General features: G+C 39.7%; 1 protein-coding gene across 2 annotated transcripts in view; it reads left to right on the top strand.

The window, feature by feature from the left end:
* The window catches only part of MSH3 (mutS homolog 3), a 191,738-nt gene that overhangs the window by 30,683 nt on the left and 137,805 nt on the right, over nt 1-23,250 (top strand). For both annotated transcript variants that reach the window (XM_018050063.1, XM_018050062.1), the window contains exons 9-10: nt 17,487-17,599; nt 20,404-20,518. In XM_018050063.1, the coding sequence (XP_017905552.1) occupies nt 17,487-17,599; nt 20,404-20,518 (228 nt within the window). The remainder of the gene's footprint in view (nt 1-17,486; nt 17,600-20,403; nt 20,519-23,250) is intronic.

The following is a 23,250-nucleotide window of genomic DNA, read 5'->3' as shown; positions in this document are numbered from 1 at the left end:
TTGATTTTAGCCCAGTGAGCTCAGTGTTGGAATTCTGACCTACAGAACTGAGGTAATAAATGTATGTTGTTTTAAGCCGCTAAGTTTTTAGTAATTTGTTACATATTAATAGAAGAGTAATACACTATCATTTTGTGTGGGTACTGGGTAGTCATGCAAACTATTTTACTTCCCGTGGCTTGTAGCTTTAAAGAATTTTTTGTTAATTGGTAGCTGGTTACAGAATTAAGTCAAACCATTGCCTCTCTTCCTTGAATGCCCAGTTTCTTTTGCTTCCTTTTTCAAACTAGCTGACAGTTGTTTAATACTCTTGACATCGACATAACTTTTACAAGTAGGAATGTAAAAACTAGCTGGCTTCTTACTGAAATATTAGTAGTTTGGAAGCACTTGATAAAATGATTACTGTCCTTTTAAGGCTGAGCAATTCCTACTTGCTAAGTCAGGCAGTCATTGATGTATAAGTTACCTTGTAGGTAAGGATCCTTGGCAGTCTTTTATGTAACTTTTAACTATCAACCCCCAGAGACCACAGAATTTACCTGTGGGTGATTAAATTGAGTAAGACAATTGATTGCTCACCCATACAGAATAAAATCCTATTTCTTCTACCTACTGGAAAACCGTGGGAACAGCCTGGTCTATGGGTTGATTGTCACATTCTGCCTCCTTTCCGCCTACTTATTGCTATGGAGAGAGACAGAACTTAGCCGCTCAACAGAGTTTTGTCATTTTCCTGCAGCTGCTGAGGAAAGGGCGTCCTTAGGTTACTGTGTACTGTGCCCTTAGGGCCCTGTGTACAGTGAAATATATGCCCCTGAAAGAAGAGGCGCTTCTTGTTTGCTTGTTTCGTTTACTTTGTCTTCCCCTCTGTACTGACAAAGGGGACATGTGTTTTTTTCAGTCCGTTATGCCATACACTGCCTTTGTCAAAGTGCTGGTATTTCACAATGCTCTGCAGATACATAGATGAAAAGGATTTTTTAAAAAAGAACAATTCCAGAGTTAATTACTGGCTAAAAGTTGGAAATAGTCATGGGATTCATTCATCCCCTGGGGCCGTGATGATGTGAAGTGTTTGTGGATGTCTTCCCTCTAACTTTAAAAGTAGAAAACTTTGACTTTTCCTGCTGGGTGCTGCCTTTGTCCCAGGAGCTTAGTGAGTGCCAGCCTTATCTTCCAGAATTCTCTTTGTGGCTTAGGGAATGTGTGTGATTCTCCAGCATTCCTTCTGAGAGGCTCTGGGCTGTGCTGATTGCTCCTGAGAGAGGACGGGTGCTTTTTGCCTGCTCGGCAATCCTTATCTTATGTCTAAACCTTATTTTTTACACATAAGTAAGGAGATAGTGATGTTTTATAGAGAGAGTTTTAGTTTTCACTTGCATACTCTTCTACTTGATTTGACATTTTTAAGCAACAAGTTATGCAGAAAGGTTAAATTAATTGATTTTACCAGAGTTTGAGTTGCAATGGGCTTCCCTGATAGCTCAGTTGGTAAAGAATCTGCCTGCAATGCAGGAGACCCCGGTTCAATTCTTGGGTCAGGGAGATCCGCTAAAGAAGGCATAGGCTACCTACTCCAGTATTATTGGGCTTTCCTTGTGGCTCAGCTGGTAAAGAATCTGCCTGCAACGTGGGAGACCTGGGTTCGATCCCTGGGTTGGGAGGATCCCCTGGAGAAAGGAAAGGCTACCCACTCCAGTATTCTGGCCTGGAGAATTCCATGGACTGTATAGTCCATGAAGTTGCAAAGACCCCATTTGAGTTGCAAACCCATTGCTTATGTAAGGTAAGACGAGGCCAGCAATATGGCACACTTTCTCCTGTCTGGTCCCTTGTCCCTCTCTCTGGTTGCTCTGTGCTGATGGTCATGTTCTAAACATGTCATGTATAGTGAGAGATGGCCTGGACCATGGTCTGAGTATAGAGTCTGTGTGTGAATCTTAGCATCTTAGCTTCCTGTTTTTTTTTTTTTTTTTAAAGCTATGGATCTTGTTAACCTCTCTTTGGCTCTGTTTCCTTATTCAAAACCAGGTATATAATAATAAAACTTTTCATAAAGTAGTAGTGGCGATGAAGTTAGTTAATACAAGTAATGATTTAAAACAGTACATAGAACATAGGAAGTGTTCAGTAAGTGTTAGCTCTTTTTTTCATTCACTGCTTGTTTTCTTTCTTTCTTTCTTTCTTTTTTTTTTACCATTCTTAAATTATTCTTATGTGGTATGCTGGGTTTTCTCCTCATCTGTCTTCTAAAATAGCCTGTATTTTCACGGTCTTACGCCTTTATGAAGCTGTCCTACAGTTTCAGTTGGGGTTCTAACCTTGGTTTACATTGAAAAATAATCTGTAGATATTAAGGGCTTCCTTGGTAGCTCAGATGGTAAAGAACCCGCCTGCAGTGCAGGAGACCTGGTTTGTTTGATCCCTGGTTCAGAAACATCACTTGGGAAAAGGAATTGTAGCTATTAGATTCTGATGCCTGTGTCGTTGGTGTGTGCTAGATCTAGGTTGTAGAGGTTTGTGAGACTGGCCAATTAATTATGTTCTCATGGAATTTTCTTTCTGGTTGTTAAAGCCTTGGTAGCTTAAAATCAGCCATGGTGAGCATACTGACACTCTTTAAATTGGTTGCCACAGCATGCCTCTCAATGTACTAGGTATTTCAATGATTTGTTTATAAGCATCTCTGAATAGGTGTTGAGCCTTTCAGTGGGGTTATGTTATTTTGCTGGGACTGATGAAAGTACCACAAACTGGGTGGCTTAAAAAACAGGAATTTGTTTTACTTCTGGAGGCTAGAAATCTAACATCAGGGTTCTAGCAGGGTTGGTTTCTTCTAAGGGCTGTGAAGCAAGGCTTTCCCAGGCCTTTCCCCTTGGCTTGTAGGTGGCCATCTTCTTCCTATGTTTCTTTATATTGTCTTTCTTTTGTGTGTGTCTCTGTGTCCAGGGGCCTCCTTGGTATCTCAGCAGTAAAGAATCCACCTGTCAGTGTGGGAGATGTGGGTTTGATTCTTGGGTTGTGCAGATCCCCTGGAGAAGGAAATGGCAACCTGCTCCAGTATTCTGGCCTCTGTCATGGGATTCTCCAGGCAAGAATACTGGAGTGGCTTGCCATGCTCTCCTCCAGAGGATCTTCATTCCCCAAGCCAGGAGAACGCACATCTCTTGAGTCTCCTGCATTGGCAGGCTGGTTCTTTACCACTTGCCTTGGGCTTCCCTGTGGCTCAACTGGCAAAGAAACCGCCTGCAATGTGGGAGGCCTGGGTTTGATCCCTGGGTTGGGAAGCTCCCCTAGAGAAGGGAATGGCTACCCACTCCAGTATTCTGGCCTGGAGAAGTCCATGGACTGTATAGTCCATGGGGTCGCAAAGAGTAAGACACGAGTGAGCGACTTTCACTTACTTACTTCTACCACTGGGAAGCCCTGCAGAGTCAGGCACGATTAACCAACTGAGCATGAACCCGAGCTCTGTCCAGATTCCCGCCTTTTATAGGGACACTGGTCATACTGAACGGGGGCCCACCTAATGACATCACTTCAACTTGCTGACCTCTGTGAGCACTTTGTCTCCCAATAAGCTGACATTCTGAAGTACTGGGGTTAGGACTTCCACACTGGGCCTCTAGGAGGACACAGTTCAACCCATAACACACAGCAGGGACCTCCTTTTCTCTTTTTTTCCCATTTATTCCTGTAGTGAAGGTTTGTTGCATTGAAAAGGAAACATCAGTTAGTTATTCATTGTACTATGAATTGCAGATTGTCAGCTTGTTGATTTTTTTTCATTTAGGTTTTTTCTTAATTTATTTTTAATTGAAGGATAATTGCTTTACAATATTGTGTTGGTTTCTGCCGTACAACACGTGAATTAGCCATAAGTGTACATATGTTCCCTCCCTTTTGAACCTCCCTCCAAATTTCTTTTTGAAGCAGCCTTTTCTGGGGATAATATCAGAGTTTGGTATTTGATGAGGAAAACATTAGTTTAGGAAGATTGCTTGTTTTAGGTTTTCTCAGGCAGGCTTGAGCTTGTTAATGATCTCAAAAGGCATGTGATCTGAGTGAAATTGTCTTGATTTTGTGTCTGTCATGAGATAATGTTTTTAATCATGCATGAAAAAAATTTGAGGTGACTTTCCACTAATCTGAGATTGTAATGCTGATGATTCTCTTCAGAATTCTATAAGATGATTGAGTTCTCAGAAAGTAGGGTTTTGTTTGCTTTTCTTACAGGCATATAATATCAGATAATGATTTTGTGATTTTTGTGACTGCAAAAAAATGTCTTTCAGTCATAGGAAATGTAAATTAATTTGTAAAAATTGGCTTGGTATTAGGATGATTGTATGTATGTAAAATAGTGGTTGACATTTAAACTGTGATCATCTCAAAGCATGTAAATATGGAATGTACTTTTTAAAATTAAATGTTTCTCTTCAAAAAGAAGTTCTTTGCACCATGGTTTTTGCTGAATAAATTCTAGAATTAGGATCTTATTCCAAAAATGTATTTGAAATAGACATTTGCATAGCAATTTGTTGGTCTAAATGTTGAGTACAGTTGCTTAGTCGTGTCTCACTCTTTGCAATCCCATGGACTGCAGCACACCAGGCTTCCCTGTCCATCACCAATTCCCACAGCTTGCTCAAACTCATGTCCATTGCTTCGGTGATGCCATCCAACCATCTCATCCTCTGTCATCCCCTTCTCCTGTCTTCCCCGGCATCAGGGTCTTTTTCAGTGAGTCAGTTGTTTGCATCAGGTGGCCAAAGTACTGGAGTTTCAGCTTCAGCATCAGTCCTTCCAGTGAATATTCAGGACTGATTTCCTTTAGCATGGACTGGTTGGATCGCCTTACAGTCCAAGGGACTCTCAAGAGTCTTCTCCAACACCACAGTTCAGTAGCATCAATTCTTCGGCATTCAGCTTTCTTTATAGTCCAACTCTCTCATCCATACATGACTACTGGAAAAACCATAGCTTTGACTAGACGGACCTTAGTTGGCAAAGTCATGTCTCTGCTTTTTAATATGCTGTCTAGAGGTTGGTCATAGTTTTTCTTCCAAGGAGCAAGCCTCTTTTACTTTCATGGCTGCAGTCACCATCTGCAGTGATTTTGGAGCCCAAGAAAATAGTCTTTCACTGTTTCCATTGTTTCCCCGTCTATTTGCCATGAAGTGATGGGACTGGATGCCATGAGCTTACTTTTCTGAATGTTGAGCTTTAAGCCAACTTCTTCACTCTCCTCTTTCACTTTTATCAAGAGACTCTTTAGTTCCTCTTCACTTTCTGTCATAAGGGTGGTGTCATCTGCATATCTGAGGTTATTGATATTTCTCCCGATAGTCTTGATTCCAGCTTGTGCTTCATCCAGCCTGGCATTTCGCATGATGTCCTCTGCATAGAAGTTAAATAAGCAGGGTGACAATGTACAGCCTTGACATACTCCTTTCCCGATTTGGAACCAATTTGTTGTTCCATGTCTGGTTCTAACTGTTGCTTCTTGATCTGCATACAGATTTCTCAGGTCAGGTGGTTTGGTATTCCCATCTCTTTCAGAATTTTCCACAGTTTATTGTGATCCACATGGTCAAAGGCTTTGGCATAGTCAGTAAAGCAGAAGTAGATGTTTTTCTGGAATTCTCTTGCTTTTTCAATGATCCAGTGGATATTGGCAATTTGATCTCTGGTTCCTCTGCCTTTTCTAAATCCAGCTTGAACATCTGGAAGTTCATGGTTCACGTACTACTGAAGCCTGGCTTGGAGAATTTTGAGCATTACTTTACTAGCATGTGAGATGAGTGCAGTTGTACGGTAGTTTGAGCATTCTTAGGCATTGCGTTTCCTTGGGATTGTAATGAAAACTGACCTTTTCCAGTCCTGTGGCCACTGCTGAATTTTCCAAATTTGTTGGCATATTGAGTGCAGCACACTTTCACAGCATCATCTTTTAGGATTTGAAATAGCTCAACTGGAATTCCATGACCTCTACTACCTTTGTTCGTAGTGATGCTTCCTAAGGCCAATGTTCAGATTTCTTAATAGAATATTTTCAGCTATAAATTATAATGGCAAATATCAAAACTTTAATTTTTAATCAGCTTTAATTGAGTATAATTTACATGCAATACAATTTACACAATTTAAGTGTATAAGTCAAATCAGTTTTGAAGAAATATATACATCAATGTAACCACTGCCCCAACTAAGATATAGAGCATTTCCCTCCTTTCAGAAAGTTCACTGTGTCTCTTTGCATTCTTCTCCCTACCTCCTCTTCCTACTCCAGACAAATACTGATCTGGTTAGACTGTTACAGAGTTCACATAGATGGGCTCATTACCGTATGCATTGTTTTGTGTACAGCCCCTTATAGCATAATACCTAGGAGTGTGTCAGTAGTTTGTTCCTTTTTATTGTTCAGTGGTATTTCCACAGAATTTGTTTATCCATTCACTTGTTGAACATTTGAGTGTTTGCCTATTTGCAGTAAAGCTGCTGAGCACATTGATATTCTAGTCTTCTTATGGACATATATTTTTATTTTGGGCTAATACCTAGGAATGGAATCGCTGGGCTGTGTTGGTAAGTATATATTTAACTGTATAAGAAACATAGCCAAACTTTTAATTTTAATTTTAATTTTATTTATTTTTGGCTGCACTGGGTCTTTGTTGGTGTGCATGAGTTTTCTCCAGCTGCAGAGAGCAGGGGCTACTTGCTCATTGTGGCTCACAGGCTTCTCGTTGCCAGGCTTCTCTTATGGACCGTGGGCTCTGGAGCATAGGCTTAGTTGCCTTGCAGCATGTGGAATCTTCCTGGTCCAGGGATCAAATCTGTGTCCCCTGTGTTGGCAGGTGGATTCCTAACCACCGGACCACCAGGGAAGCCCAACCAAACACTTAGTTACCCAATTTATGCTGTCGTCAGCCGGATATGAGAATTATAGTTGCCCTATATCTTTGCCAGTCTTTGGTGTTGACATTGTTTCTAATTTTAGCCATTGTAGTGATTGTGAAGTCGTGTCTCATTTTTGGTTTTAACTTACTTTTTCTTTTTTGATCACCAATGATGTTTTCATATGCTTCTTTTGCTTGTTAAAGAAAAAAGTGGGTTGCCCTCCTACCTATTCCCTCCCTATTGGTGGGAATGTAAATTGGTGCAGCCACTATGGAAAACAGTATGGAGATTCCTTAAAAACCTAAGAATAGAATTGCCGTAAGATCTAGCAGTCCCATTCCTGGGCATACATCTAGAGAAAACTCTCATTTGAAAAGATACATGCTTTTGTTCTTAGCATCATTATTTATAGTGGCCAAGACATGGAAACAACCCTAAATGTCTATCAACAGAATCAATAAAGAAGATTTGGCACATATACAGAGTGGAATATTACTCAGCCCTAAAAAAGAATGAAATAATGTTATTTATAGCAACACGAATGGACCTAGATTATCAGAGATTATCACAGTAAGTAAAGTCAGTCAGACAGAGAAAGACAGACACCGTACCATACCACTTGTATGGTTGTGCAGTTGCTAAGTTGTGTCCAGTTCTGCACCTCCATGGACTGCAGCATGCCAGACTCCCTGTCCCTCACTGTCTCCTGGTGTATGTGTGTGCTCGATCACTCAGTCATGTCTGACTCTTTGTGACCCCCATGGACTGTAGCCCACCAGGCTCCCATGTCCATGGGATTTCTGAGGTAAGAATACTGGAGTGGGTTGACATTTCCTTCTCCAAGGGATCTTCCTGATTTAGGGATCGAACTCACATCTCTTGCATCTCCTGCATTGGCAGGTGGATTCTTTACCACGAGCACCACCTGGGAAGCCCTCACTATCTCCTGGAGTCTGCTCAAATTCATGTCCATTGAGTTATTGATGCTGTCTAACCATCTCATCCTCTTGCTCATTATATGTGGAATCTAAAATGTTGTACAAATAAACTTATTTACAAAACAGAGAAAGACTCATAGATGCAGAAAACAAATTTACGTTTACTAAAGGGTGGGAGTGGAAGAGGGATAAATTAGAAGTTTGGGATTAATGGATGCAAACTGCTATATATAAAATAGATAAACAACAAGGTCCTACTGTATAGCACAGGGAACTATATTCAGTATCCTGTAATACACCGTGATGGAGAAGAATATGGGAAAATATAAGCATATATGTGTGTGAGTGTAGGTACTCAGTCATGTCTGACTCTTTGCAACCCCATGGACTGTAGCCCGCCAGGCTCCTTTGTCCATGAGATTTCCCAGGGAAGAATACTGGAGTAGGTTGCCATTTTTGACTCTAGGGGATCTTCCCAACCCAGCCTGGACCCATGTCTCTTGTGTCTCCTAAATTGGCAAGTGGTTTCCTTGCCACTGTGCCACCTCAGTTCAGTTCAGTCGCTCAGTCATGTCCGACTCTTTGTGACCCCATGGACTGCAGCACGCCAGGCCTTCCTATCACCAACTCCCAGAGTCCACCCAAACCCATGTCCATTGAGTCGGTGATGCCATCCAACCATCTCATCCTCTGTCGTCCCCTTCTCCTCCTGCCCTCAATCTTTCCGAGCATCAGGATCTTTTCCAGTGAGTCAGCTCTTCGCATCAGGTGGGCAAAGTATCGGAGTTTCAGCTTCAACACCAGTGCTTCCAATGAACACCCAGGACTGATCTCCTTCAGAATGAACTGGTTGGATCTCCTTGCAATCCAAGGAACTCTCGAGTCTTCTCTCAACACCACAGTTCAAAAGCATCAATTCTTCGGCGCTCAGCTTTCTTTATAGTCCAACTGTCACATCCATACATGACTGGAAAAACCATAGCCTTGACTAGATGGACCTTTGTTGACAAAGTAATGTCTCTGCTTTTTAATATGCTGTCTAGGTTGGTCATAACTTTCCTTCCAAGGAGTAAGGATCTTTTAATTTCATGGCTGCAATCACCATCTGCAGTGATTTTGCAGCCCAGAAAAATAAAGTCAGCCACTCTTTTTCCTCTGTTTCTCCATCTATTTGCCATGAAGTGATGGGACCAGATAGCAAGATCTTAGTTTTCTGAATGTTGAGCTTTAAGCCAACTTTTTCACTCTCCACTTTGATTTTCATCAAGAGGCTTTTGAGTTCCTCTTCACTTTCTGCCATAAGGGTGATGTCGTCTGCATATCTGAGGTTATTGATATTTCTCCCGATAGTCTTGATTCCAGCTTGTGCTTCCTCCAGCCTAGTGTTTCTCATGATGTACTCTGCATAGAAGTTAAATAAGCAGGGTGACAATATACAGCCTTGACGTACTCCTTTTCCTATTTGGAAGCAGTCTGTTGTTCCATGTCCAGTTCTAACTGTTGCTTCCTGACCTGCATATAGGTTTCTCAAGAGGCAGGTCAGGTGGTCTGGTACTCCCATCTCTTTCAGAATTTTCCGCAGTTTGTTGTGATCCACACAGTCAAAGGCTTTGGCATAGCCACCTGGAAAGCCTGAAATCATTTAAATGTACACATATATTCCACTCTTTTTCAGATTCTTTTTCCATATAGGTCATTACAGAGTATTGATTAGAGTACTCTGTGCTGTACAGTAGGTCCTTATTAGTTATCTATTTTATATATAGTAGTGTGTATATCGGAGAAGGCGATGGCACCCCACTCCAGTACTCTTGCCTGGAAAATCCCGTGGACAGAGGAGCCTGGTGGGCTGCAGTCCATGGGGTCGTGAAGAGTCGGACACGACTGAGCGACTTCACTTTCACTTTTCACTTTTCACTTTCATGTATTGGAGAAGGAAATGGCAACCCACTCCAGTGTTCTTGCCTGGAAAATCCCAGGGATGGGGGAGCCTGGTGGGCTGCCGTCTATGGGGCTGCACAGAGTCGGACTCGACTGAAGCGACTTAGCAGCAGCAGCAGCAGCAGTGTATATATCGAGGTTATCAGTTTTAGAGTTGAGCAGCTTTTGTTAATTTTTCTAATGCTTAACTTTAAAATTAATCTGTATCTTTTGTTTTCTCATTTTTAAAATTAAAAAAAATTTGATTTATTGGGATATAGTTGCTTTACAGTGTTGTTAGTTTCTGCTGTACAATGAAGTGAATCAACTACATGTATATACATATATCCTCCTCCTTGGTTCTCCTTCCCACTCCCATTTCTCATCCCACCTCATCTAGGTCACCACAGAACACCCAGCTAAGCCCCCTGTGCTGAATAGCAGATTCCCACTGGCTATCTATTTTACACATGGTGGTGTGTATATATGTCAATCCCAGTCTCCCAGTTCATCCCATCCCCTACCTGTCCTGTGTCTTTTCTCTGTGTCTGCATCTCTGTTCCTGCCTTGCAAATGGGTTCATCTGTACCATTGTTCTGGCCTCCACATACATGCATTAATATACAATATTTATTTTTCTCTTTCTGGCTTACTTTACTGTGAAGACTGGTATTAAAGTGACGCTTCGAGTGACTTCTTTTGTTTCTCCCTGTTGAATGAAAATGGTCTGTGTCTATTTTGGAGAGTGGCAGTAGTTCTCTGAAATCCTACCTTAGCTTTTCCTCAGCTTCATCCCTGGAATGAAAAAGGTGCCGTTAGAAACACATCTTGGGAGCTACTGAGAATATTTCTCATTGCTGACGTGTTCTTTCCTTTGCGTCTGTCCTGCCCAATTCCATCTGTTTTTAAAGCTCTCTTTTTTCCCCTTGAGCACATGACTACTGCTATCTTTCATTCTTAAGTAGCAATGAGAATATTAATAATAATAGCAATAGCTAACAGTAGGTATTAGGTACCTATTCTAAGGGCTTTATATTTATTGACTGAGTTAATCTTCACAAACCCTATGAGGGAGCTACTGTTCTTTTAATACAGATTTCCAGGAAACTGAGGCCTAAGGCTATTAAGTCTAGGTTATTCCACTAGTAAGTGGCAGAACTGGTATTTGACCCAGACTTCCTGGTTCTGAAGTGCAGGCTCGGAACCACTCCATTATACGGCTTCTCAGGAAAAACACACAGAGAAGCAACCATTCCCTTCCTTCACCTCTGCTGCTTCTGGATTTCAAAAGGAGTAATGTTTTATAGCACAGTTGACATTATTTTGGTTAATATTCCATGTAACTTTCATTCCTTTGTAATGCATATTACGGTTTGTATTTCTCTCTCTGGCAGTAAAGTTCTTGACAAAAAGCATGTGGGCTTCAAACAAAGTAACTTTATTTCTGAAGGTATTACTTTACAAACCACAGTCCCACAGGTCCGGTAGAAAGCACAGGTCATCCTGGCGTGTGGTTATTCTTCTGGGAAAGCTGCTTAGAGGAGGTGAGTCCTGGCTGGCTTGTTAAGTTAGAATGTGTGCAGAGGCCTGCGGCTGTGGTATGTGGAGATGGGTGGTAAAAAGATTCATGATTGGGATAGACTGAAAGATTAAGAAGGGATGGAGGTTCTAAAATACTGTTCCATGGGAGTTCATCCTTGGGGAAGATTTCCAGGGTCGAGGAAGAAGAGCTAGTTATGACTGTAGACAGAAATGACACCTTCTCTAGGCCCCTGGACTTTCTGCCCCCTTTTCCTCTCCCTTCATCTTCCCCTTCCCACTGGCTCCCCAACTTTGAGCATGCTAATTCTCTTTATTTTCCTAATCTCATTGCAGATAGAAGTGCTTTCCTTCAGGTTAGCAATTTCCAGACAGATTAGCAATTATTTGATGGCCTGTTGCCTGTTTTTTTTTTTTTTTCCCCTTAAAGTAAATACTACTGTAAAAGAAAAAGTAAAAACCAGAAGATTTTCTTGGAAAGACATGACTTTAGCTAGTGTAGACGTCTTCCCTTAAAGTAGGATCTCCTATCTTAGTCTTTTGAACAGCAAGCACAGCTGCCAGCCTTGGTTATTCCCTGGACCTTAGGCCTTCTCTCCGCCTCAGGCCCCATGGGGTTTACACAGTGAGTGAGGAAATTCTCAGTCCTTCCCCTTGCTCCCCAGCTGGGCTGTCCTCTGGGGCCACATCCTAGTGTTTGTTTACCTCAGCTCTTTCTAATCCTGCAGGGGCTTGGCCCTAAACCTGCTTTTACTTCCCTAGCCCCCAGCAGTAACTTGGCAAGGGTCCTTCTCGCTCTGCATGGTGGGGAAGGGGGGTCGTCGTGGTCTCTAGAATCTCTGACTTATCCTCTGTCTCCCTCTCAGTTGGGGCTGAAGCAGGCTCACCACCTGAAATCAGACTGGGTTTTTCTCACTTCCATCTGTTGCCATCTTTAAGACGTTCTCTGTGAGATTGTGTCTGCCTCCTTCTCTGGACAGTGAAAGACTCCTTTTTGACTTTTCTAAAACCCTATAGTTTCTACTGAGTTCTTGCTGAATTTTTAAAAAGTAGAAAATGAGCATCTTGGTTCACATCAGTGAAAAGCTTGAAGGTAGGCTGGAATTAGGCATGGCTGGGCTTACGAGCTGTCCTTTGTCTCCCACTCTGGTGCTGGCCAACAGCTCGTGTTCCGCAAGGTAGCAGGATGGCGGCAGCCACTCCGTCTCCTGAGCCCCTAGCCGTCCAAGTTTCAAGTCCGGGGAGATGGACAGACGTCTTCCGAGAGCTCCTATGTAAATCCAGTTTCCTTTTTTTTCTCTCTTCTTAATAAACAACTTAATTTTTAATAAGTAGTATATTCTAATGCTTCAGAAATTTAAAATTCATAAAAGAATATGCAATGAAAAGCATTTCTTCTATCCTGTCTTTTTTTATCTTTAAGTAGTTCTCTTTGTCTTGTTATAATGCTTTTGTTCCTGAATTTTACCTTGTCTGATAGCAAAATCTTGTCCCATGCTTTTTTTAAAAATTTGTATTAGCCTAATATATCCATCTGGGCAGTTTCCCCCATCTATCCATTTCTACCCTTTCTGAATTATTTAAAATTTTGTTCCTATTGGTAGTGTTAGAAAGTTTTTCTATCTTGTAATCCAGTCTGGGATTAATTTTCTTTAAATAGGTGAGTTTAACTCACATTTGTTGTCATGGCAGATATATGTGGTATTAGCTTGCCTGTATTTAATTTTCTTTTTTTCATATCTTTCAAAGACTCTTTCACTGTGTGGTATGTTTTCCTTGCTGTTCTTCTGGGGTTATTCTGATCTTTTTGTTCTAGTGGTTGTCTTTATAATTTGACATTATGCCCTCTGTCTTTTAAGAAAGTGATGATAGTTCCCTATTATGAGCAGTGATAAAATTAATGAATTTCATCCTAATATGGAGACATCGTAACTATGTTACATGGTCTGTTTTATTTAATCTCAACCTCTATTGCATTCTGTTTCCAGAGGACAGAATTTAATCACTCAGCAAACTTGGAACTCAGTCTGTATGTTATTATCAGTAAATACACTGTCAGAGGAGGCCTTGAGTTTTCCTAGAGTAGATTATCAGCCTTTAACAAGGCTTTTTTAATATATAAAAATGATAGTTTCCAAAGTCAGCGTAGGTCATAAAATTGGTAAGCTGACATTTGGTCACATTTACATTATCAAAACCTTTGTAGGTAGTCTGTTACTCAGCACCAGAAAATTACCAGTTTTACATCCAAGTTGACTTTAAAAGTTCCTTGGTCTAAAGCTCCCCCTCTTTTTTAGCATGGACTCCACGCTTGTTGAGAGTCTTATCACCGCTTAACTTTTCAAATACAGTATATTTGGCAACTGACAGGCATGTAATATACAAAAAGGAATTTTTAAAATTGGAAACTTAAGACAGTCCAGCTTTGCCTACCCCATGTAATGACTGAGACTCGTCGCATGTTGACATTAGTCCTCACATCCAGCCCAGAGGGGCGGTTGCCTCCCCAGGTCCCTGGAGGAACATAGCTTCTGCGGCCTCTTTTCCATTCAGGAGGCTTCAACCCCTGGTCACAAACAGCCTCTAAAGAGGGTGGGAAGATGTTTTTTTGTTTGTTTTTTTAAAATCATTTTTAAAGTTCCATGTCAATTACTTGACTATAGTTGACTTCCTTACTGTTTTTTTTTTTGGTGAATAGATACTGACTGCCCACCTCTAACAAAGCAGCTAAAACATGGACTGCCTTTGGAGAAGATTTACATTTCCACTTTGTACTCAGTCCTGTGATAGTCACTAATATTTTTCATATAGATGAGTGTTTGTGGTCTGCACATTGCCTGTGGATCACCCCCAAAACGCTGCTGAAAATACCCTCTCTCCCCCAGCTTCCTGCTGAATTCAGATTGAACACATTTGGGGTGTAGCACCTGTGCTTTTAATGTTTGTTGCTGGTGTTTCCCACCCAGGTCTTTCCTGGGTGCAGGCTGCAGTTTGAAGAAACCAAGATCGACTGTTCTCTGTTGAATATAGAAATTTTACTAATATCCAGTTGACAAAATTCTCTGGCTGGATATTATTCTTTATGTATACAGTGTTTCAGGAAGGCTTTTGTTTCGAAGATATAGTGATTTGATTTTACCATAAAAAGAAAAAAATCTAGGAAACCACAGATTAGAGATTTCACATATAACTCCAACCAGTTTGTGGGGGAAAAAAATGTAGGAGGATATTTAACATACAGATTGCAAAATGTTGAATTTAACACTCTTGTAATGCTTCCATGGAAAGCCTCAAGGATAACTGACAAGTCATTTTTTATCAGATTTAATGGGTTTCTAAATTCTTCTCTGCTTCTCGAACAAAATGTTAATTAGAACAGTAATTGAGTTACCAGCTGCCTCGTGTGTTCACTCTAGGAACTTGTACAGAAACATTGTGGGACTCATGTAAGGTCACTCATTGCTCTTTGAGTGGCTAAATAATTTTGCAGCAGGCTTCTAAAAGTTCAGGTATTAAGGGTGTCTATAGGAAGATAAAAATTGACAAGAGATTTGCAATAGTTAGTCTGATACTCTCTCCATTGGATTAAGGTGGAAAAATCCTCTTCAGCACCACAGATGGGGGAAAATCCTCCCTTTAAGATTTCTTTCTGAAGCAGCTGATGCCTGTCTAGTTTTATAGTAGAACAGAAAAAGCCTTTGGAGCTAGGTATGCTGGCACAGACATTCTGGGGGAAAAAAACTAAGAAATCAAGTTTATAATTTACGTAAGCAATACAGAGCATCATTACAAGTATAATATATTCCAGGAATGCAGGGTTCATTCAGCATTAGAAAATATGAATAATATGAGGTTAAGTGAGAGGAAACCATATGATCATTTTAACACCTGTAAAAAGAATATTACGTAAGATTCAGTAATCGTTTATGACTAATTTTTTTCTTTCTGCAAAAACTGGGGAACTTACCAAACCTTCGGCTAACAGGTCATTTACTCCAAAACCCACAGCAAATATCATACTTAAGAGTTGAAACTTTGGAAGCATTCCCATTAGCTTCAGTAAGAAACTAAGGATGCCTGTTGGCATTACCATTGTTCAACGTAACCCTGAAGGTCTTAGCTAGTAGTATAATGAGATAGGAAAAAGAAATGAAAAATAGAAAATTTCCTCTTGTGGGTGATATTAATATATACACAGACAATATAAGAAAAAAGTGTTTAGCATAGTTGCTACATATAAGAATTTGGGTTCATATACACCAGTGATAAGCTTTTAGTAAATATAATAGAAGAAAAGATTCCCTTCATAGTATTATTAATCTAAGAGTGAGCACAACCAAAGATACATATAATATGGAGAAAATAATGGAACAATATTGTTAGATATAAAAGACATGAATAAGTAGAGATCTTATGCCATCTTTAACAGTAGGATCTCTTAATTTGTTAAGATATCATTTCTCTCTAAATTAGTTCATTGCAATCCATTCAAAAGCCCAATAAGATTTTTGTGAAACTTGACAAAATGAACCTAAAATTTTAAAGAAAATCAAAAGCCCAGGAGTAATGAAGACAATCTTGAAAAATAAGGTGGGGCCTTGCCACAGATATTGATACCAAGCCATGGAAATTACAATAGTATGGCCCTGATACGGAGATAGACAAAAAGATCAGTAGAATAGGATAAAAGCTAGAAACAGTGTCACACATATATAGAAATGTGGAGGCAGCATTATAAATCAGTAGTAAAAGATGGAATGTTTTATAAATGGTGCTTGGTCATTAATTGATGATCATATGGAAAATAAAAGTGTATTTTCAACTTGACACCATCCCCCCAAATAAATTTGGATTAATTAAATTTGAATGACAAATCTTAAAAGTCTACTCAAATATAAGAAATAATTGAAAATATAAAAAGAAGCATGTCTAGCTTTATGTACAAATCTTGGAAATATAGTACTGAGTGCAAAAGCAAGTTGTAGAAGTGTATGTATAATAAAATATTGCTTATATAAGATTTAAAACATGAAACAATACAATGTATTGTGTAAAGATGCTAAAATATGTTGTAAACTATAAAAACATACATGGTGGTATACACCAAGTTGATGGTAGCATTTACTTCTAAAGATGGTAGATTAATGTGACTGAAGAGGGAGGTGTGCAGGATACATCTGTATGTATAATTTTTTTAGGTAAAAATATTCTAAAGTAACATGGCAAAATATTAACATCAGGTGAATGTCCAATAGTAAAGAAATGGTTGTACAAATTATGGCTTTTACATACTATCAGATATTTTTTTTAGCCATTAGAAAGAATGAGTTGTATTTAGGTCACTTTATACGGAGGGACTTCCAAGAGTTATTACTTAGCAGAGAAAACAAGATACAGGAAAGTTAGTATAAAGCCGCTCCATTTTTATGAAACAGTGTATGTGTGGTATATATGTGTATGACATACTTCTGTATGACCATATGATCATGAAAAAAATGAGAAGGGATTCCTCCTAGGCTGTTACCATGGCTTGGGAGTGAGGTGATTAGGAAAGGAGAAGAGGGAGGGGAAGGGGGAGTCAAACAAAATCGGAAACGGATGAGACAGTGTACTATCAGCATGGATGGTGATTTGATGACTTTGTTCATTTACTCAGATGAGCATATATACATACATACATGCATATTTTTAAAGACGTGTAGAACCACTTAAGTAAAGAGTGGGAGTTGACCTAAGAGGAATTTACTGAATTTGACTGGGAAGGCTCTGGAAGAAGAAATGGACTTAGCATAGAGCCAACCAGACAAGGATTCCTTTTCGAGGAAAGAAATACTCAGTGATGTGTTCTCTCGTTAGTGGGTTTAAACAAATGATGCAATTGATTGCTTTTCTGTTTTTCTCTCTTTCTTGTTTATTAAAGTAACTGACCGTAATTTTAATAAGTTCTTGATAATAGTATGTTTAGAGTGCTCATTATGAGGAGGTGATATAAAATACCAGTAGTTAAAGTAATAGTATTTTATGAAATGTAGACTTTTGACAGGGAAACCTTAGATTTTATTTTTTTTTCATCTTGGGGAAGAATAATGAATGAGTATTTATTTTGGTCAGGTCAGGGCCTGAATACAGATAGTTCAAGATTATGTATAATTATTTTTTAAATTTTCGTTTTTTTTCTTTCAGTGTGCGGGATGACAGAATTCGAGTAGAAAGGATGAAGAATGTGTATTTTGAATACAGCCATGCTTTCCAAGAGGTTACAGAATTTTATGCAAAAGATGTAGTCGACATTAAAGGTAAATGTTTTATACATGTTAGCCATATGTCCGCAAATGTAACTGAGTTGAGATTTAGATAAAGGTGCAAATTTGACTTAAAGGCTAGTAAAAGCTAGGTAGTTATTGATAAACAACTGGAAGAAGCAGAGGAAAGCGTTCACTGTTCCTACACTTATCAGAGGCGTAACTGCAGTTGCTTTTTGTAGTTATGACCATTTTAGTAATGTGATATTTTTGACGTATTCATGGAGTGTAACAAGTTAATTATTTGTCATCTTCCTTCTTCCTTCCCTCAAAAGGTGGCCATGATTTTCCTTGCAGTTTTATAAAATGTGTGGATAAATCTCCTAAGGAAGGCTAGCACTTCTAAAAATTAATGCCCAGAATTAAAATATCAGAACATTATTGACAAGGTCTTAGTAGGTTGACTCCGTTATTTGTCTAGTTCACGCTTCCTCAGCCAAGTATCTGATTTGGTCTGCACCCCTCATTCTTGCCAGTCCAGCTTCTGTTAAGATCCGTTTTTATCCTGTTGCGAAGCTTTCACCCTTGGACCAACCTCCCCAGCTCCCTCTTAGGCATCAGTGTCTTATTGGCATTTTTCCTCCATCCTTTTTAATCTCATGGTATCTTGGCCAGTGCCAAGGAATCATCAAATTATGCTCAACTAAAGACAAGACTAAGTCATGAAACTATCTATCATAAGCCATTCTTGGCATCCAATTCACCTAGAATCACATAGGACAGAAAATCCAGTTTGCTGGCACAGCACCGTTTCTTTTAGCGGGAGGAGTCCTCTCTGTCTTTGCAGCAGTCCATAGAGCCACTGGGTGCTGAACTTCCCAGCATCCTCTAGTGACAACTCAGCTGCAAAGAAAGCGGGTGGATGCAGGATCTGCCCTACAGGAAACCTCAGCTCTTACTGGAATTTCTCCAAAGGACATACAGAATTCAAAGAGTCAGTGTACTGAAGGAAGGCCAAAATTCTAGAATCAGGTAATTCCTCTCCTAGTCTGGATGCAATTTCCTGATTTCAGGTCATTTCTGCCATATGCAATGCTACCTCATAACGCATTGGCATTTCATCTTTATCAGGTTTCCTGGGGAACAGAGCTGGGCAGTCAAAAGATGAAATTCTCAGTAGAAGAGAAAAGACTTAATTCTTCATTTATACCTTGTTTTTACAAAAAGTTATGTTGAAAGTAATATATTTTATATTACAGATTTGTAGAGAGTATTTTACAATTTTTTTCTAAAGGTATTAAATACCTACTGTAAAAAATAAAGATTAAAACATAGTTGTGTAGAAGGTAAAAGTCCCTCCTTTCAAATTCTTAAGAATTTTTTGATGTACAGGTCTACACATGAACATGCATAATTCCTTATTTTTATTAAATATGACTTTGATTTATTATTCCAACTAATTTTTATTGAATGCCTATTAAAAGCATTGTTTATACTTTAAGAAATTAGACAAAAATTCCTGCCCTTCTGGAGTTTTTTAGTCTAGTGGAAGGAGGTGTACAATAAAATAGTGTTTGAAGGTGATGAGTTCTTTAGAGAAAGGCAGGGAAGGTCTTCGCTGGTAGCTCAGTGGTAAAGGACCCACCTGCCAGTGCAGGTCCTACGAGTTTGATCCCTGGTCTGGGAAGATCCCACACACTGCAGAGTAACTAAGCCCCTGCACCACAGCTGCTGAGCCTGTGCTCTAGAATCCGGGAGCCGCAGCTTCTAAGCCCATGTGCCTCAACCCTAGAGCTCGTACTCAGCAACAAGAGAAGCCGTCGCAGTTGAGAAGCCTGTGCCTCATGACGAGTTAGCCCCTGCTTGCAGCAACTAGAGAAAGAGCCCACGCAGCAGCAAAGACCCAGCACAGCCAAAAATAAATAAACAAGCAGATTTTAAAAAGAAGAAAGACAGGGAAGAGGTGAATTTTTAAATGTAGTGGTGAAGGGAGACCACACTGAGAAAATGGCAATTGAATGAAGATGGAACAAAGATTAGAGGGGTTAAGGGGGAAAACCACATAGATGAGCGAAGAAAGTTTTTCAGGCAGAAACAACGCTAAAAGTACAGCATATCTAAGTGCCTGGTGTGTTTAAAGAATGTCAGGGAGCCTGGGTGCTGGTACAGAGTAACTAAGGAAGAGACTATTAGGAGGTAAGCTCAGAGATAAAAGGAGATGGAGAGCAGGTTTTTAGGGACTTTTAGATCCTTATGAGCTTGAGCCACATCTCAGTGAGTTGAGTGATGTTGCAGGATTTGAAAGCAAAGTAATCTAATGATATGATGTATGTTTTAAAAAGGATTCCTCTGCTTGTTCTGTTAAGAATATCCTGTAGGGCACAGGGATAAAGGTGGGAGACCAGATGGAAAGCTAATGGGAAAGTCCTTCTCAGTAGTAGGTGCATACCAGTCTAGAGGTACTGAAATTTATTTATCTATTAATAATACCTTATTGATGTTCAGTTAGGTTTTCTGTAATTTTTTACTACTATGAAAGATTTTTCAACTCACTTCCTTGTATACACATCTTTAGCAAGCATTTTGGAGTACTTTTGGGTCAAAGCAGATGAGCATTTTACACTTTGAAAATACTTGCTCCCTTGCTTTTGAAAGAAGGTTCATCCACCATGAGAAAATTGCCCTTTTTTATAGTCTAGGTATTTATAATCTTCTGTATTTTTTCAAAGGATAAGTTTAGAAGTTAAGTGTCTAAATGATTATTTCAATAATTATAAACAAAATTTTATTTCACTTAATGTTTGTTTTAAAAAATGATGAATAATAATTTTAATGAAGGTATCTATTCTGTTTTTTAGATTCTCAAAGTTTTTCTGACATCATTAACTTGGAGAAGCCTGTGATTTGCTCTTTGGCTGCCATAATAAGATACCTCAAAGAGTTTAACTTAGAAAAGGTGCTTTCCAAACCCAAGTAAGTGGTTTCTGAAAATTTTTAAGAAGGGTGGGGTTATATTAAAAAACATTTCTTAAATTGAATTTGGTAAGTACTATACTCAGTTACCTGCTCTCGATGGAATACTGTATTCTGCAGCAAGAGTGACCTGTGTGGTATTGTTGCTGAGGAGTATTAAAAATGTTAGTTGACATAAAAAATTAATAGAAGGCTTAAGAATTGGGTCAGTTTGTATTCATGATTGCTATTGAATATATTTTAGTGTTGAGTACAGAACTGTGCTTTATATTAAAGCACAGTTAATTCACAAGTAGTATTAAGAAGGGGTATTTAAGAGCGTTCATAAAACTTCATCACCTTTCTTATTCTTGATTTCAGTCCTTATTTCACAGACCATAAAGTTGAAGATAAAGAGGACAGCCACTAACATAGACAGCTGTTTAAAAGAGTGATTAACTTTGTAGAGTTGAGAGATTTAAAAGCTGGCAGTTGACCTTCTAAGAAAGTGCTAGCTTAAAAGCTAGTGGGAAAAAAAAGGGTAACAGAGTAATTTTCTTGCCTTTCCATATTCTACCTTTACTGGCCTCTTACCTTTGGCTCTGTGAAGAATTATCCTGTATCATATTGATCCTGGGTAAGTAAGCTGCTTCCTCTTCTGCAGAGATGGAGTGGACAGATAGGAGCTGTCTCAGCTTGCAATGCAGGAGACCCGGGTTCAATCCCTGGGTTGGGAAGATCCCCTGGAAAAGGAAATGGCACCCCACTTCAGTACTCTTGCCTGGAAAATCCCATGGACGGAGGAGCCTGGTAGGCTACAGTCCACGGGGTCACAAAGAGTTGGACACAACTGAGTGATGACACACACCAAGACTGGGAAGTCCTTGTCTTTGTCTATTTTAACCCCACCCCTAAAGCAGTGTACTTCTGAGACTTCTACCCAGTGTCCCAAATATTTTGAGGTATTTCTATTCTCATTTGGAGAAGGCAATGGCAACCCACTCCAGTACTCTTGCCTGGAAAATCCCATGGACTGAGGAGCCTGGGGTAGGCTGCAGTCCATGGGGTTGTGAAGAGTTGGACATGACTGAGTGACTTCACTTTCACTTTCATGCATTGGAGAAGGAAATGGCAACCCACTCCAGTGTTCTTGCCTGGAGAATCCCAGGGACGGGGGAGCCTGGTGGGCTGCCGTGCATGGGGTCACACAGAGTTGGACACGACTGAAGTGACTTAGCAGCAGCAGCAGCCATTCTCATTAGTCAGAGAACAAACTATAGCAAGCCATATGTGAACCCTGGTCCTGTTCATCCTACTGTTTCTTGTGATCGCATGTGACGTGCTCCACAATTTAGGGATCAGGGCTTGGCCAAAGCCTTGAGCGCACCCTTTTGCATCTCTCTTGTGTGCATCTCTGGCATTCTGTCTCACAGCTTCAGCTTCCCTTGGTCTCTCCAAGAAGCTAGTCCTAGTGTTTATCTCTTTTTTTCTTCTCTCAGGCACCGCAGTTCTATGCTGCCTGATGTTCAACTGCCTGAAAAACAATTTAAAATACACACACAAACACACACATATATACATATGTGTATGTGTATATATGTGTGTGTGTGTGTGTGTGCATAGGTAATGTGTCTAGTTTTTTAATTGTGGCTAAAGAGTAATGTTCATGCATTTAATCTTTTTATGAGTAAAAGCAGGTGAGGTTCCATGATTAAATACCACACAAAAACAACAGAAGTGGGAGATGTATAAAGTAGCAGCAGCTTTCCTAAACAGTGCCTATGTCCTGAAACTTATGGAAAACAAATTTTCACCTAAAAATTAGCAAAGAAAATGGGGAAAAGAACCAAATTGAAAATCCCATATAAAATTATAATAGAAAAGAATGGGGAACAGGATAATATCCTTATAGAAAATAAATGCATACCAGAAAGACATGCTCACAGATGAAATAAAAACTGTAACCTTCTACTGCAAAATGAGCTAAACGACGTTAAGGAAATGATGCTAAATGTGAAAGAACAAAGGAGAATAGATAAGAAATAGGAAGGCTTTGAAATGAGATGATAAGATTTAAGAATGAACTGTATGTACAGAAAAGATCAATTTAGGAATAAAGAGTAAACTGGAAGGAACACAAAAGAATAGAAATATAACACTGATATTAAAAACATTACCATGGCAAGCCAGATGAGACATTTATCCTTAGAAAACCTTACATCAGGCTTGACTCTTGACTGGCATCTGGGACTTGCATTTGGGGCTGATCTCCAGCATTCTCTGATAAGAATGACTCCCTGTGCCTAAACCATTTCTGCAGGTAGTATGGTTTATATTGGACAACTACTTACTTTCTGAGAGCTGTAATTTTGGCACCTGCTCAGGAGCAGGTGCCTTTTTAAAAAGAGCCCCCCATTGAAAAATCCTGGGTGCTGAGTCTCAAGTGAGCTTCTCTGGTAAACATTTCACACATATTGCCACAATTCACTCTGGGGTAGTTAAGTGCATCCTGGGTATTTCTGCCAGGGAGGACTCTTGGAAGCTTGCCCTTGGTTTCCTCCAGGCTTTGCCTTGTGTACCTTTTTGCTTTTCTGATTTTGCTTTGTATCCTTTCACTGCAGTGAATCATAGCTTATGACTGTGTGCTGAGTACTGTGTATTCTCCTAGTGAATCCTTGGGGATCTGTTAGTCATTTTTCTTATTATTCTCTTCTCTAATATGCTTACTGGCAGCATTTAGGAATGCAAAGGTA

This window comes from Capra hircus, chromosome 7, assembly GCF_001704415.2.
Source record: "Capra hircus breed San Clemente chromosome 7, ASM170441v1, whole genome shotgun sequence".
NCBI lineage: Eukaryota > Metazoa > Chordata > Mammalia > Artiodactyla > Bovidae > Capra > Capra hircus.
This window is presented reverse-complemented; position numbering and strand designations above follow the sequence as displayed.